Here is a 15684-nt window from a genome sequence, read left to right as displayed (position 1 = left end):
GCTTCTTTTGAGTCCGTATAAAACATATTCCTAATACCAGAGCTGCTTAACGGACCTGTGAGATAAACCATCTCCCCAGGGGTCCATGTTCAGCAGGGATGTCCCAGCATATCTCTTGTAATCTGTGTCTAAATAACAACTCTTAGTTTAATTAGGTTTGCTGTTTTTCAGACAGAAAACCATTGTTTTATGCTAATAATATTGTTGTCATTTTCTTGACCAAGAAAAGTCTTTAACATTTGGAGCTTATTTGTTACCATGAGAGAGAGCAGTTTAATATCATTAGCACAAAATACAGTAAAACCTGCGAAAGCTAGAACCTATGTAAGGCAGAAACCTGTCAGAGAAGGAAAACTCAAATATTTCCACTAAAACAAACGATAGAAAAGTGGTAAGACTGCACTCTGTAAGATGAGGAAAATTTGTGGAATCTGCAAAAACAAGGCAGTTGTGTTGAGTTTTGGCTCTTACAAGTTTCAATGATGATTGTTCCTTTGTATTTAAATGTCATTTTAAGTAATTCTGTCTGAATTCAATTTATTTTGTTATTTGAGGCTACAGTTTATAATTAATCCCATCTAAATGCAATCTGTCAGCTATTTGGATCTGTATCTTATATCTAACTCACTCATTAGAACATAACCTCTTTTAAAATTAGCTAGGAACAGTGAGTTTTTATGAACTGAGAGTGGTTATCTGATATCTGCCGTTAATGTTTTTCTCGGGGTAACATTGTTGTTTCTAGGTTAAATGATGCAAAACTTTAGCATTTCATCTGGGAATGAATCTCTGTTAAAGGGGTGTAAAACTCTGAGGGAAAATAAAAAGGTTCCATGCAGTTCACATCTGTGTTGGAGTCTGATTGAATTATCTGGACTGGGAAGCCTCATGTAAAACCACATGCTGAGCCTGGGTGCCCAAAACGGCAGATCAAGGGATTATGTTTCCTTACCCGTTGGGCTGCAGTTCAGTCCTTCTCCTTAAAAAAAAAAAAAATTACTCGGAACATACTTAAAAAAAGTGAAAACCAACCGTGATCAATTCCGTCTAAGATACCATATAAAGTAAGAAAATATTATCCAACTTTACTCAACGTCTTGATGTGTATCCTTCCAGATATTTTTCTTATGCTTATGAAACAGGCTGCTCAGCCATATCTTGAACAGTACCTGAACCAATTTTTTTTTCCTTCTCCTTTCCCTCCCCTAGCCCATCCCTGCCTCCAAGTAAGATCCTGATGTTAGCTCCCCAAATGGTTAAGTGTTAACCAATATTTCCTCTAAGGCTGTGGAAAACAAGTAACATTGATCTAAGCCTGTCAAATAAGACGAAGGATGGTACCTGCTACCTCCTGAGCTGATGGGATAATGGCAGGAAAAGATCAACATGTTTGAGATACAACCACCGAAACCAAACAGAAGAAAGAGAGTGGACATTCCACAAGTCCCTAAAACATACTGGCCCTTTTCCCTTAAAAACCTGAGCTGATCTGTAGTCCAGTGAGACAGACCACTTTAGGAAGAGATCATTCCCCTCTGTCTCCATATACCAGTATATCTAATAAAGCTCTTGCTACCCATCTCACCCCGTCTCAAGAATTGGCTATTTGCAGCAGACGGCTCTAACTCGCGAGATTGTGGTAACACAGTAATCAACAGATTATTTATATTAGTGTGGGTTCTTTCTGATAGCGGGTGGGGTTCATAATCCACTTGCAATGCTTTGTTTCCTTTTCAAAACTATTAGGATGAAGTTAGATTTTTGCATTTTATTTATAGTGTTTCTCTCAAGGGCTTCAGCCTACTGACTATTGTCCTACACTTAAACTTTCCCCATTAACTCAATAAAGAATGCTTCCAAGCGGGGAATAGTGTACTTTTAAAAAAGATTTCCACATTAGGTTCCCAGTATACCTTGGGAACTCAACCCATCTCTGCTTTGGAACATTCGGTGGTTAGTCCTGGCTGACCAGACTGTTTCCTCCTGGAGCTGTAAGAACATGATGCTGGCTATCAGGTTTGCTGGTGAGCCCGAGTCATTCATCTCTCCTCTGCACCCTTTCATTTGTGCAGTGACACAGAATCTACTGCCATGACTAAAAATAAAGAATGGTAATGAGGGATTATAGTATCTTGTATGACTCTTACTCTTTTTGAACTAAGATTTAATTACAAATTATATGCAGACTTTGCTTCTTAATAGCATTCTTAGTGCCTCTTAGTTATGCATGGTTTTAAAATTTAAACTAGTTCCATTTAATTAATTTACAAAGATACTTGACTAAGATGTCCTACATTTTGGGCTTCATTCTCTTTTCAGTTCTTAGATCTGTGATTTAGTGTCTGCCATTAATTTCGGAAAATTCTCAGCTATTATCTCCACAGATATTTTTTCTGACCTATTTTCTCTTTACTTTCTTAGACTCCAATTACGCGTATATCAGACTGTTTGATTTTGCCCCACAGCTCGTGGATTCTGTGTTTTTCTTTTTTTTCTCTATATTTCGGTTTGGATAATTGCTATTGGTCTCGCTTAAAGTTCACTGATTGTTTTCACAGGTGTATTAAATCTGCTCAGTAGTTAAGGGGTCCTTTATCTCTGATTTTATGTTTTCTACTTTTAGCATTTCCATTTTTCTCTTTCTTTATAGTTTCTACCTCTGCTCAATTTTTTTTTTATCTATTCTTGTGTATTGTCTGTCTTTCCCATGAGATCCTTTAACATGGTAATCATAATTATTTTAAAGTGCCTCTTTGAAAGTTCCAACATTTCATTCATCTCTGGGTCTTGTTCTGGTTTTTGTTTGGATGCTGGACATGTATGTAGGACAGCAGAAACTGAAATAAATAGTATTTATATTTTTAGATGGGCATGCCTCGTCTTCTGTCCAACGGAAGCAGGGAAAGAGGCCATTTAGGTAGTAGCTTGGACTAGAGTAGTAATGGAAGAAGTAATGAGAAGTGCTTGGATTAGGGATATTATGAAAGTAGAGTTTGCTCCCTCGTTCTGAGAGAAGGAAGAGGTTTGGCTTTAGCAGTTGAGTGGATGGGAGAGCCAAGTGGAATGATAATTTTAAGTGACTAGCTAACATGTAGACATCAATTTTTTTGCCTTAAATCTTAGTCATAATCTAAGTACTTTTCATAGGACCCCCTTCTTTTTAAGAAATTTTAAGTAATATTTTCCCTCTGAACTGAAGACTAAAAACTCTCATACGTTACTCCTTTCTCTGCCTCATTTGAATGCTTGTATGTACATGCGCGCTTATGTAAATACACGTCTCCGTTTGTGTACAGGTTTAAGTGTATTCCTCTGTGTTGGTTCAGTTTGCTATAAGAGTCTTGATAAATTGGTTGCTTTGAATGTGACGCAAAGGTTACTGTGGAGAGAGTTATTTTACTTCTGGTTGATTTATTTTGCATTGGTTCAGAAGTATAAAAAAAATTAAAAAAAAATTTTTTATAGTTAGGAAAAAAGATTTTGTAGAGAATATTTTTATTTAGACTCCCTTTATATTAAATTAAATTTTTTTTAAATACTTTTGTGTTTGATATCAAGCAAACTTATCTGTCTTTGGCTAATCTCTCTTTAGGGTTCCTTTATTTGTTTACAATTTAGCTTCTACCCGAGTTTTGAGGTACTTTTTGGTGCTTGAGGTTTTAAACTTTAAACCAATAATTATAAATTTTCTTCTAAATATACATCCTTCCTCTGTGCCAGTATAGTCTTGGCACATTATCCTATATATCCTGCTGTTCAATAAGTGTATGTTGACTGGTTTTTAAATTATAACTACAATAAAGTCTGTTACTCAGGTGCTCTCATCAGATGTTCCTTCAGGAACAGAAACTGAGGAAGAAGATGATGGCATGAATGACATGAACCAGGAGGTTATGTCATTAATATGGAGTGAAGATTTAAGGGTGCAGGACGTGCGAAGACTTCTTCAAAGTGCGCATCCTGTCCGCGTCAATGTAGTGCAGTACCCAGAGCTCAGTGACCACGAGTTCATTGAAGAAAAAGAAAACAGGTAAAGGAAAATACTGTTCATTTTCTCAAGTCTTGTCAGAGTTTTTTTTTGTTGTTGTTGCATTTGGGACTTGTTTATATTTCTTTTGTACTAAAATTTTATTAAAAAAAAAAATTTTTTTTATAGCATTTAATAACCCTAAAATGATACTTTAAAATTAAAATGTGTCACGTATTTTTAAGTTTTCATCTAGCCTCAGTAAACCAAACATGTTTTCAAAGTATCTTTGACATTTGGTGACATTATATTTGAAACCCTCCTACTCTTGAAATACAAACCCACCCATTGCCCTAGAGTCGATTCCGACTCATAGAGGATAGAGTAGATCTGACCCTGTGGGGTTTCCAAGGAGTGCCTGGTGTATTTGAACTGCTGACTTCTGGTTAGTAGCCGTAGCACTCAACCAACTACACCACCAGGGTGGTGTGCTATTTAGAAAAGGTGAATCTAAAACCATTTTGCTGGTAGTTAATTACCTCAAGAATTTACAAACAAAACAAAACACTGGACTCGTTCTTCTGAGTCTTAGTCAAGAATAGAGTTTGCTTTTTTTGGGGTATAGTTTAAACTTATACTATTACTTTTTTTTCAAAAGTGTTAGGCAGTACTGTCTGAGCCTTCTCTCCTGCAGCTCTGTTTAACACATAATACATCCCTTGAAAAAGTTTAAGAGTCAGTAGGGTGACTGACATTCCACAGTTATTGCCTTGGATCACTTCAACTTATATTTTAAAATTACTCTCTTGTCCTTTTATCTATCTTGTTACCATCATTTGTCATTCTTCCACCACCATTTTCTAGTTCTCCTTCGTTTTTCTGAGGAGCCCTGGTGGTGTAATTTTAAAGCACTGAGGTGCTAATCAGAAGGTTGGCAGTTTAGACCCACCAGCTGGTTTGAACCCACCAGCTGCACTGCGGGAAGAAGATGTGGCAGTCTGGTTCCATAAAGATGATAGCCTTGGAAACCCTATGGGGCAGTTATGCGCTATCTTACAAGGCTGCTATGAGTTGGAATCGGCTCAACAGTAACGGGTTTTTCCTTATTCTACTGCTTCAAGGGGAAGGACCACCTACACGGAGCGACAGGCTGCTGAAGACCTGTGATAGTCATTATCTCCCTTTTGCTGTTTTCTCTCCACATGTACCCAGATGTTGTTGTTAGTTGCCCATCAAATTGATTCCAACTCATGGCAGTCTCATGTGTGTCAGAGTAGAACTGTGTTCCCTAGGATTTTCAGTGGCTAATTTTTTGAAAGTAGTTTGCCAGCCTTTTTCCGAGGCACCTCTGGGTAGATTTGACCCTCTTAACCTTTTGGTTAGCAGCCAAGGGCATTAACCATGCGTCTTTTAATCAGTGGTATCTGAGACTAAAGGCATACTGTATTATTGTTACCATTATTATAATTTGTGACTTCTACAAGGCTTAACTGGATTATATGTAAGACTTCCACTAACAAATTCTGTGACACACAGCCTCCTGGCCTTTTATTTCCTTCATCCCAAATTAATGTAGGGCAGTGTTCCCAACAGTCTTAGGACAGCAGAGTTTTCCTATATAGTAAGCTAGAAAAGAAGCTATATGTGTGTACAGTTAGGAAAGGAGCACACTTGAAAAAATGTTACCTCTTGTTAGCTGCTGGAGAGATATTTCTGTATTCAGATATATTTTGTGTAACTGTTTCCTAGTTATAAATGCTCCCACTTCCAAAATTTCTGTTTTTTCTTGTTTTGTTTTAAGAGGCTATACAAAGGAACTGTGTCTCTTCACTTAGAGCCTCTAATGGGAGCAAAAGTATTAAAATGAGAACAACTCTGTTTGGATGGGACACCACATCTTTGTGTGGATTTACTTTGAGGCGACTTCATGTTACATAGCATGTCTTTCAAAATATTTGCCTACAGATTGCATTCCAAATATGTTTTGCTTTAAAATTTTTCACATGTTGATTTTTATTTTAATTATAGATTGCTCCAGTTGTGTCAGCGAACTATGGCCCTCCCAGTGGGAAGAGGGATGTTTACCTTGTTTTCATACCATCCGGTTCCAACAGAACCATTGCCTATTCCTAAATTGAATCTTACTGGTATGTTAAATTCTGGGCTCAATGAGAAAGGGAAATGATAAGTACATGTACAGCAGAGTTCTTTTGAATTATTTTATTTAACACCAAAGAAATGCTCTTCTATCCCCAGTGATTTTAAATATTGTTAATAGCTACTTTAGTGGTTATCAAAGTTCAAATAATAAATCAAACTAAACATTGAGTGAAGTTGAATATAACCCATTACTAATTTTTGTTGCTAATGAGACAATTTGAAGATATAAAAAGCCACTTGTAAAAATTCAGAAAGATGATATGGATAAGGAGAAGATGATTTAACTTTAGATAATCATAAAGTATAACATGTAAAAATATTTAGTCTTTAAAATGTCTTGCTTTCTCTTATGATGAATATACGACCATGGCGCAAGCCAAAGGAAATGCACTGAGCAGAAAGAGAAAAAAATGGTTGTTACAGTAGTCCTAGTCTCCAGAGTTCACTGCTGTTAACGTTTTGGCGTAGGTGCTTCCCAGTTGTATTTCTACGGTTATAATTTTATATCTGTTTAATTATCAGAAAATTTAAACATGTTTTATAAACTTGTAGAATTTTACTATAAAGTGAGCATCCTTCCATAACTAGCATATGTATGTATACAAACATATATATGTATGGGTGAACATACGTAGCCCTGGTGGCAAAGTGGTTAAGAGCTCAGGCTGCTAACCGAAAGGTGGGCAGTTCAAATCCACCAGCTGCTCCCTGGAAATCCTGTGGGGGCAGTTCTCCTCTGTCCTGTAGGGTCGCTATGAGTCTGAATTGACTTGATGGCACACAACAACATGCACACATGTATTGTATGTACATATTTTTAATCAACTTCGTTTTTATTGGTTTCAGCTATTTTATTCAATGGATATACCATATTTATATAAGCAACTTGGTATTGCTGGAAATTCTAATTTTTGCTTTGTTGGAGCATATTCATCGTATTTATTTAGGATTTAGGCTTAGACCAGTGAGATGAATGGTTTCAAAGCTTTGATATAACATGTTGCCTATTTGCCTTTGTTGTTGATTATATGAATTTTTACTTCTGCCAGATGTACCCGTTGCCATCGAGTCGATTCTGACTCATAGTGACCATATAGGACAGATTAGAACTGACCCATAGGGTTTCCAAGAAGCGCCTGGTGAATTCGAACTGTCAGCCTTTTGGTTTGTAACTGTAGCTCTTAACCACTAAGTCACCAGCATTTCCTCTGCCAGATATAAGCATGCCCATTTCCCGGTATTCTTGATTACAATAGGTTTTACAATGCATGTCCATCTTAAACTGGTTTAAGTGTAGCATATGTGGTTTTATGTATAAAGACTTGAACAAATGGCATGTATCATGTATACAGTGATCTGTAGTATCTGATACCTAGTGCTGCCTTAACAGAAATACTACAAGTGGATGGCTTTAACAGATTTATTCTCTCAGTCTAGTAGGCTAGAAGTCCAAATTCAGGGCACCAGCTCCGGGGAAGGCCTTCTCTCTATTGGCTCTGGAGGAAGGTCCTTGTCATCAGTCTTCCCCTGGGTGTAGGAGTTCCTCATTGCAGGGAACATGAGTGCAAAGGACACCCTCTTCTCCTGGCTCTTCTTGCTTGGTGGCATGAGGACCCTGCCCTCTCTGGTCTTTTCTCTCTTTTATATCTCAGAGTAGATTGACTCACTATACAGCCTAATCCTGTAGATTGAGTTATAACATAACTGCCTCTAATCCTGCCTCATTAACATCATAAAGGTTAGGATTTACAACACATAGGATAATTACATCACATCACAAAATGATGGACAACCACACAATACTGGGAATCATGGCCTAGCCAAATTGACACACGTTGTGGGGGGACACAGTTCAACCCATAACAATATGTAAGCATAATTCCTCAATATTTTAAGGTGCCTAACTTTAAAAAATCTAGAGTCCTATTCTGTTTTGTAAATGAGTAGCATGCAAGAAATAAACAAGATCAGCTGAGTAAAGAACACATTCCTGTCTCCCATATCACACCTGTGTTGGAGAGTCATAAACTCATTGAGGGACACAGCAAACAGAGTTGCTTTCAACATTAAAATTTTTCTCTCTGTTAAAGATAAAGCTTCTATGGCAAAATATTATCAGTTGTTGAATCTTGGTGGATGGTGTGATATGGTATATAAGTGTTCATAGTCCTAGTCTTTCAACTGTTTAGAATTTTTTTCATGTAAAAAATTTGGGTCAAAAAGGAAAAGAATCTTATGTAAAATTTGAAATAATTAAAAGCTAACTGTGATGTTAGCTTTCATTCTGGTTTCTAATTAAGCTTCTTGCAGTACAGAAGGAAGATAGAAAGTTAGATTTCAAAGCAGTAGGCCTTAATCAGATATATATAAATTTAAATTGGTATCTGTTATCTTATTATAGCTTCATACATTTTACTAAAAAGGATAATCAATGATTTTAAACTATTACGTTTTTTCCACATTGTATCAAGTTTGTTTCATAGGTTTAAAAGTTGATGTGCTCATAGAGATCTAACATCATTCCACGCATTATGGGCTTAAGGGTTTTGTCCTCAAAGTTGTAAATTTAACAATTTGGTTCTGTGGATTTTCATTCTCTCATTATTAAATTTTGTTTAACTGGATAGGACGGGCCCCTCCTCGGAACACAACAGTGGACCTTAACAGTGGAAACATTGATGTACCTCCCAACATGACAAGCTGGGCAAGCTTCCATAATGGTGTGGCTGCTGGCCTGAAGATAGCCCCTGCCTCCCAGATTGACTCGGCTTGGATTGTTTACAATAAGCCCAAGCATGCTGAGTTAGCCAATGAATATGCTGGCTTTCTCATGGCCCTGGGTCTGAATGGGCATCTTACCAAGCTGGCCACTCTCAACATTCATGACTACTTGACCAAGGTGAGTGAACTCATGCTCCCAACTCCTGGTATTATGCCTCACCTGGACTATTTGGACTGTTGCAGTAGCTCCTAACTGCTCTACTTGCTCGTCTTTCTTCATTCTTACACTGATAAATCCATTCTTCTCACAACAGGCAGAGTGATCTTTCCAAAGTGTAAATCAGAATATGTCACTACCATGGTCAAAACCATTTATTGATCTTCATTGCCCTTAATGTACCTTTGTCCCTTGGTGTCTGCTGGGGACTGATTGCAGGACCCTCCACGAATACCAAAATCCACGGATGCTCAAGTCCTTTATATAAATTGGTGTAATATCTGCATATAACCTGTGCATATCCTCCTGTATGCTTTAAATCATCTCAGTATTACTTATAACACCTAATACAATGTAAATGCTATGTAAATAGTTGTTATACTGTATTGTTTAGGGAATAATGACAAGAAGCGAGGCGAATAATGCTCACCGAGTGCTGGAGAGAGACTGAGGATTCTGTGAAATAGTGGGAGGTTATAGCAGGGCGTGCCTACACATCATTTCGTTCACATGGATTCAGTGTGGTGCTTTGCGTGTGGCAAATTCAAGTTTTGCTTTTTAGAATTTTTTTTTTCAAATATTTTTGATCTGTGGTTGATTGACACAGAGAGCTGGTTGTATGTTCTCGGGGTTTACGTGAGTCAAGTTACTTCTACAGTCTTACTTTGTTTTAGTGTTTAACTTGTTCCCCACTGTCCAACCATATAGATTGACTGTATTAGCTCCTTGGCAAATCCAAACTCAGAGCCATTTCAGAGCCTTGTGTGTGTGTTTTTAAGCAGATTTATTGCGATATAATTCAAATCCCATACAGTTCACCCATTTAAAGTGTACAAGTTGGTGGTTTTTAGTATATTCAAGGGTTTTACTTCCATCACCACACTCAATTTTAGAACGTTTTCATCACCCTATAAAGGAATCTCATACCCGTTAGCAGTTACCCCCTGTTCCCTGTTTCCTCCAGCCCCTGGCAACCACTTTCTGTCTCCATGGATTTGCCAATTCTTGACCTTTCATGTAAATGGAATCATACTATATGTGGTCACTTATGATTGGCTTCTTTCACTTAGCATAATGTTTTCAAAGATCATCTGTGTTCTAGCAGGTATCAATATTTCATTCCTTTTATTGTCAAATAATATTCTGTTGTATAAATATACCATAGTTTGTTTATTCATTTGTCAGTTGATGGACATTGGATTATTTCATGTTTTTGGCTATTATGAATAAGGCTGTTAAGAGCATTCTCTCTAAGTCTTTGTGTGTATATTTGTTTTCACTTCTCCTCGGTAGATACCTAGGAGCAGAATTGCTGGGCTATATGCTAATTCTTTGCTTAACTTTTTGAAAAACTCTCAAACTGTTCCCAAGGTGACTGCATCTTTTTGAAATTTTCCAACAGTGCATGAGCATTCCAGTTTCTCCACATCATTGACAACACTTGGTATTGTCAGTCTTTTTAATTATAGTCATCCTGTTGTTGTTGGTTGCCATCAAGTCAGTTCTGACTCATGGCTACTCGGTGTGTGTCAGAGTAGAACTGTGCTTCATAGAATTTAAGTCTGTGACTTTGGAACCAAATCGCCAGGCCTGTCTTCAGTTGCCCTTGGGTGGGTTTGAACCACCAATCTTTCAACTAGTAACCCAACCCTTAACCATTTGTGCCACCCAGGGACTCCATAGTCATCCTAGTGGGTGTGAAGTGATATGTCATTGTGGCTTTGATTTGCATTTCCTTAATGACTAATGATATTGAATGTCTTTTTGCATGTGGAGCCCTGGTGGCACAGTGATTAAATATTTGGCTGCTAAAGAAAAGGTTGGCAGTTTGACTCCACCAGCCTCTCCAGGGAAACCCCATGGGGCAGTTCTCTGTCCTATAGGGTTGCTATGAGTCAGAATTGACTTGATGGCAGGGGGTTTGGTTTGGTTTATAGGCCATTTAATTATCTTCTTAGGAGAAATACATACTATGCCTATTTCAATTGGGTTATCTTTTTATTGTTAGGTTGTAAGGGTTCTTAAAGTATCCTGGATACAGGACCCTTAATATATGTCTGCAAAAATTTTCTGCATGTCTCTGGGTTGTCTTTTCACTTTCAGGCACAAAAGTTTTTAATTCTGATGAAATTCTATTTTACCTTTTTTTTTTTTTAATTGAGTTTTACGTGAAAGTTTACAGTGCAAATTAATTTGTAATTCAAAAATTGATATGCAAAGTCTTTTGTGATGTCAGTTGTAATCCCTGCAATGTGTCAGCACTTTCCTCTTTTCCCTTTACAGCTTGGGTTCTCCATATCTGTTTGGCCAGGTTTCCTGTCCCTCCCTGCCTTCTTGTCCTTGATTTTGGGCAGGTGTTTCCCATTTTGTCTCGTATTCTTGATTTAACTAAGAATCGAGTTCCTCATGTGTGTTATTGTTTGTTTTATAGGCCTGTCTAATCTTTGGCTGAAAGGTGGACTTCGGGAGTGGCTTCAGTTCTGAGTTAGCAAGGTGTCTGGGGCTCATAGTCTTAGGTTTCCTCCAGTTTCTGTCAGACAAGTAAGCCTGGTGTTTTTCTTTTTGTGAATTTGAATTTCATTCTACATTTTTCTCCCACTCTGTCTGGAACCCTATACTGTGACCTTTGTCAGAGTGGTCAGTGGTCAGTGGTCAGTGGTGGTGGCCGGGCACCATCTAGTTCTTCTGGTCTAGTGGAGGCTGGGGTTCATGTGGTCCGCTAGTCCTTTGAACTAATATTTTTCTTGTGTTTTTGGTTTTCTTCACTCTCCTTTATTCCGGATAGGACGGGAACAACAGATGTATTAGATGGCAGATCGCAAGCTTTTAACCCAAGACACTACTCACCAAAGAAGCGTGTAGAACATTTTCTTGATGAACTATGCTATGCCAAATGACCTAGATGTTCTCTGAGACCATGGTTCCCAGCCCTCAGCCACAGTAACTCGGTCCCTCAAGATGTTTGGATGTGTCTGTGAATCTCCTATGACTTTGCCTTGGTTAAGTTGTACTGACTTCCCGTGCATTGTGTGTTGTCTTTTCTTTCCAGAAGTTAAAACCTGTCTACTATCTAGTTAGTGATTTCCTATCCCCACCATTCCCCTCCCTCTTAACCATCAGAGATGTTTTTTTTTCTTTGTGTAAACCTTTTCTTGAATTTTTATAGCAGCAGTCTCATGCAATGTTTGTTCTTTTGTGATTGACTTATTTCACTCAGCATAATGCCCTCCAGATTCATGCATGTTGTGAGATGTTTCACATATTCATCATTGTTCTTTATTGTAATGTAGTATTCCATTGTGTGTGTATACCATAGTTTCTTTATCCATTCATTTGTTGATGGGCACTTAGGTTGTTTCCATCTTTTTGCTATTGTTAATAATGCTGCAGTGAACATGGTGTGCCTGTCTATTCGTGTGAGGGCTCTTATTTCTCTAGGATATATCCCTAGGAGTGGGATTACTAGAGCATGTGATATTTCTAGTTCTGGCTTTTTAAGGAAACATCTTACCATTTTCCATAGAGTTGTACCATTTTATGTTCCCACTTGCAGTGCGTAAGAGTTCCAATCTCCCCACAGCCTCTCCAACATTTATTATTTTCTGATTTGCATCAGTAATGTTGGGGTGGGATGGTATCTCACAGTGGTTTTGATTTGCATTTCTCTAATGGCTAATTATTGGGAGGATTTCATCATGTGTCTCTTAGCTGCCTAAATGTCTTCTTTTGTGAAGTGTCTGTTAGTGTCATTTGCCCATTTTTCATTTGGATTATCTGTCTTTTTATCATTGAGGTGTTGAAGTATTTTTTTAGATTTTAGAGGTTAGACCCTTGTCGGATATGTTGTAACCAAAAAATTTCTTTCAATGTGTAGGTCGTCTTTTTACTCTTTTGGTGAAGTCTTGATGAGTGTTTAATTTTTAGGAGCTCCTAGTTATCTAGTTTATCTTCTGGTGTTTGTGCATTGATGTTTATGGTTTGCGTTCTGTGGCCTCTAGCATTGTCCCTATTTTTTCTTCCATGACCGTTATCATTTTAGATTTTATATTTGGGTCTTTTATCCATTTTGAGTTAGTTTTTGTATATGGTGTGAGGTGTGGGTCCTGTTCCATTTTTTTACAGGTAGACATCCAGTTTTGCCAGCACCAGTTGTTGAAAAGACTGTCATTTCTCCATTTAATGGTCTTTGGTCTTTGCCAGAGATTAGCTGAACATGAGTGGGTGGATTTACGTCTGGATTCTCGATTCTGCTCCTTTGACCTATGTGTCTGTTGTACTGGTACCAGGCTATTTTGACTACTGTGGCTGTATAGTAGGTTCTGAGATCAGGTAGTGTGAGACCTCCTACTTTGTTCTTTTTCTTTAGTCGTGCTTTGCTTATCTGGGGCCTCTTTCCTTTCCATATAAAGTTGGTGATGAGTTTTTCCATCTCGTTAAAGAATGCTGTTGGAATTTGGATCATGGTTGCATTGTGTCTGTAGATTGCTTTTGGTAGGGTTGACATTTTCACAATGTTGAGTCTTCCTATTCATGAGCATGGTAAGTTTTTCCATTTATGTAGGTCTCTTGGTTTCTTGCAGTAGTGTTTTGTATAGGTCTTTCATATTCCTGGTTAGATTTATTATCTTTTTAGGAGCTGTGTCATAAATGGTGGTGTTTTTCTGATTTCTCTTTTTGAAGTTCTCTTTGCTGGTGTGTGGGAATCCAACTCATTTTTGTGTGGATCTTGTATTCTGCTACTCTTCTTAATCTTTCTATTAATTCCGGCAATTTTCTTGTGGAATCTTTGGGATTCTCTATGTATGGGATCATATCATCTGCAAAAAGGGATAGTTTTACTACTTCCTTTCCAATTTTGATGCCCTTTATTTCTTTTTATTGGTTTATTGCTCTAGCTAGGACTTATTAGCACAGTGTTAAGTAGAGGTGGTGTTAAAGGACATCCTTGTCTTTTCCCCGTACTCGGAAATGCTTTCAGTCTTTCTCCATTGAGAATGATATTGGCTCTTGGTTTTATATAGAGGTCTTTTATTATGTTGAGGAATTCCCCTTCTCTTCTTATTTTATTGAGATTTTTTTTTCCAGGAATGGGTATTGGACTTTATCAAATACTTTTCCTGCATCAATTGAGATGATCATGTGGTTCTTTTCTTTGTTCTATTTATGTGGTAGATTATGTTCATTGATTTTCTGACGTTGAACCATCCTTGCGTACCTGGTATGAATCCCACTTGGTTGTGGTGTATTTTTTTGCTATGATGCTGAATTCTATTGGCTAGAATTTTCTTGAGAATTTGTGTATCTTTATTCGTGAGATAAATTTTTTTTTTTTTATGTCTTCAATATCTTCTCTTGTTATGGGTCTGTTCAAATATTCTGTCTCAGTTTGTGTTAGTTTAGGTAAGTAGTGTGTTTCTAGAAATTTGACCATTTCTTCTAGGTTCTCAAATTTGTTGGTGTACAGTTTTTCGTAGTATTCTGTTATGATCCTTTTTATTTCAGTTGGGCCTATTGTAAAGTTCCCATCTAATTTTTTGTTTGAGTTACTTGCCTCCTCTCATGTTTTTCTTTTGTCAGTTTGGCCAGTGGTTTGTTGACTTTGTTGATCTTTTCAAAAGAAACAGCTTTTGGTTTTGTTGATTCTTTCTATTTTTCTGTTCTCTATTTAATTTACTTATGCTTTATTCTTTATTATTTTATGTCTTCTGGTGGCTGTGGGCCTCTTTTGTTGTTCTCCTATTTATTTGAGTGGTACGGCTAACATTTTGATTTTGGCCCATTTTTCTCTTTTTATGTGTGCATCTGTTGCTATAAATTGACCTCTGAGCACTGCCTTTGCTATGTCCCAAAGGTTTTGGTAAGATGTGTTCTCATTCTTATTTGATTCTAGGAATTTTTTCATTCCTACTTTGATTTCTTCTGTTACCCACTTGTTTGTAAACAAGGTGTTATTTAGGTTCCGTGTACTTGATTTTTTTTCTTGCTGTTTCTGTTACTGATTTGTACTTTTCTGATGTTGTGATCAGAGAGAATGGTTAGTATTATTTAGATGTTTTGGATTTTATTGTGGGTTGCTTTGTGGCCTAAGATGTGGTATATATGGAGAATGCTCTATGTGTGTTGAAAAAGAATGTATACTTTGCTGTCTTTAGATGGAGTGTTCAGTATATGTCTGTGAGGTCAAGTTGGTTGATTTTGGCCTTTAGATCTTCTGTATCTTTGTTAAGCTTCTTGTTGTATGTTCTGTCCATGACTGAAGGTGGTGTGTTGAAGTCTGCTACTATTACTGTGGAACTATTCCTTCTTTCAGTGCTGTTAGAATTTGTTTCATGTATTTTGGAATCCTGTCATTGAGTGCAGAGATATTATTAAGGTTATGTTTTCTTGGTGGATTGTCCCATTAATCACTATGTAATGCCCTTCCTTGTCTTTTATGGTGGATTTTGCCTTAACATCTGTTTTAACTGCGATTAGTATTGCCAGTTCTGCTCTTTTTTGGTTACTGTTTGCTGTATATATTTTTTGCAACCTTTGATTTCTAATATATTTATATCTTTGTGTCTAAAGTGTGTTTCTTGTAGACATCATATTGATGGGTCATGTTTTTTTATTCATTCTC

General features: G+C 37.3%; 1 protein-coding gene across 3 annotated transcripts in view; it reads left to right on the top strand.

Annotated features, from left to right (window-relative positions):
- ANAPC1 (anaphase promoting complex subunit 1) overlaps nt 1-15684 on the top strand; it is a 184893-nt gene that overhangs the window by 73392 nt on the left and 95817 nt on the right. For all 3 annotated transcript variants that reach the window (XM_049857675.1, XM_049857674.1, XM_049857673.1), the window contains 3 exons: nt 3816-4030; nt 5996-6114; nt 8755-9026. In XM_049857675.1, the coding sequence (XP_049713632.1) occupies nt 3816-4030; nt 5996-6114; nt 8755-9026 (606 nt within the window). The remainder of the gene's footprint in view (nt 1-3815; nt 4031-5995; nt 6115-8754; nt 9027-15684) is intronic.

Source organism: Elephas maximus, chromosome 17 (genome assembly GCF_024166365.1).
Source record: "Elephas maximus indicus isolate mEleMax1 chromosome 17, mEleMax1 primary haplotype, whole genome shotgun sequence".
Lineage (NCBI taxonomy): Eukaryota > Metazoa > Chordata > Mammalia > Proboscidea > Elephantidae > Elephas > Elephas maximus.
This window is presented reverse-complemented; position numbering and strand designations above follow the sequence as displayed.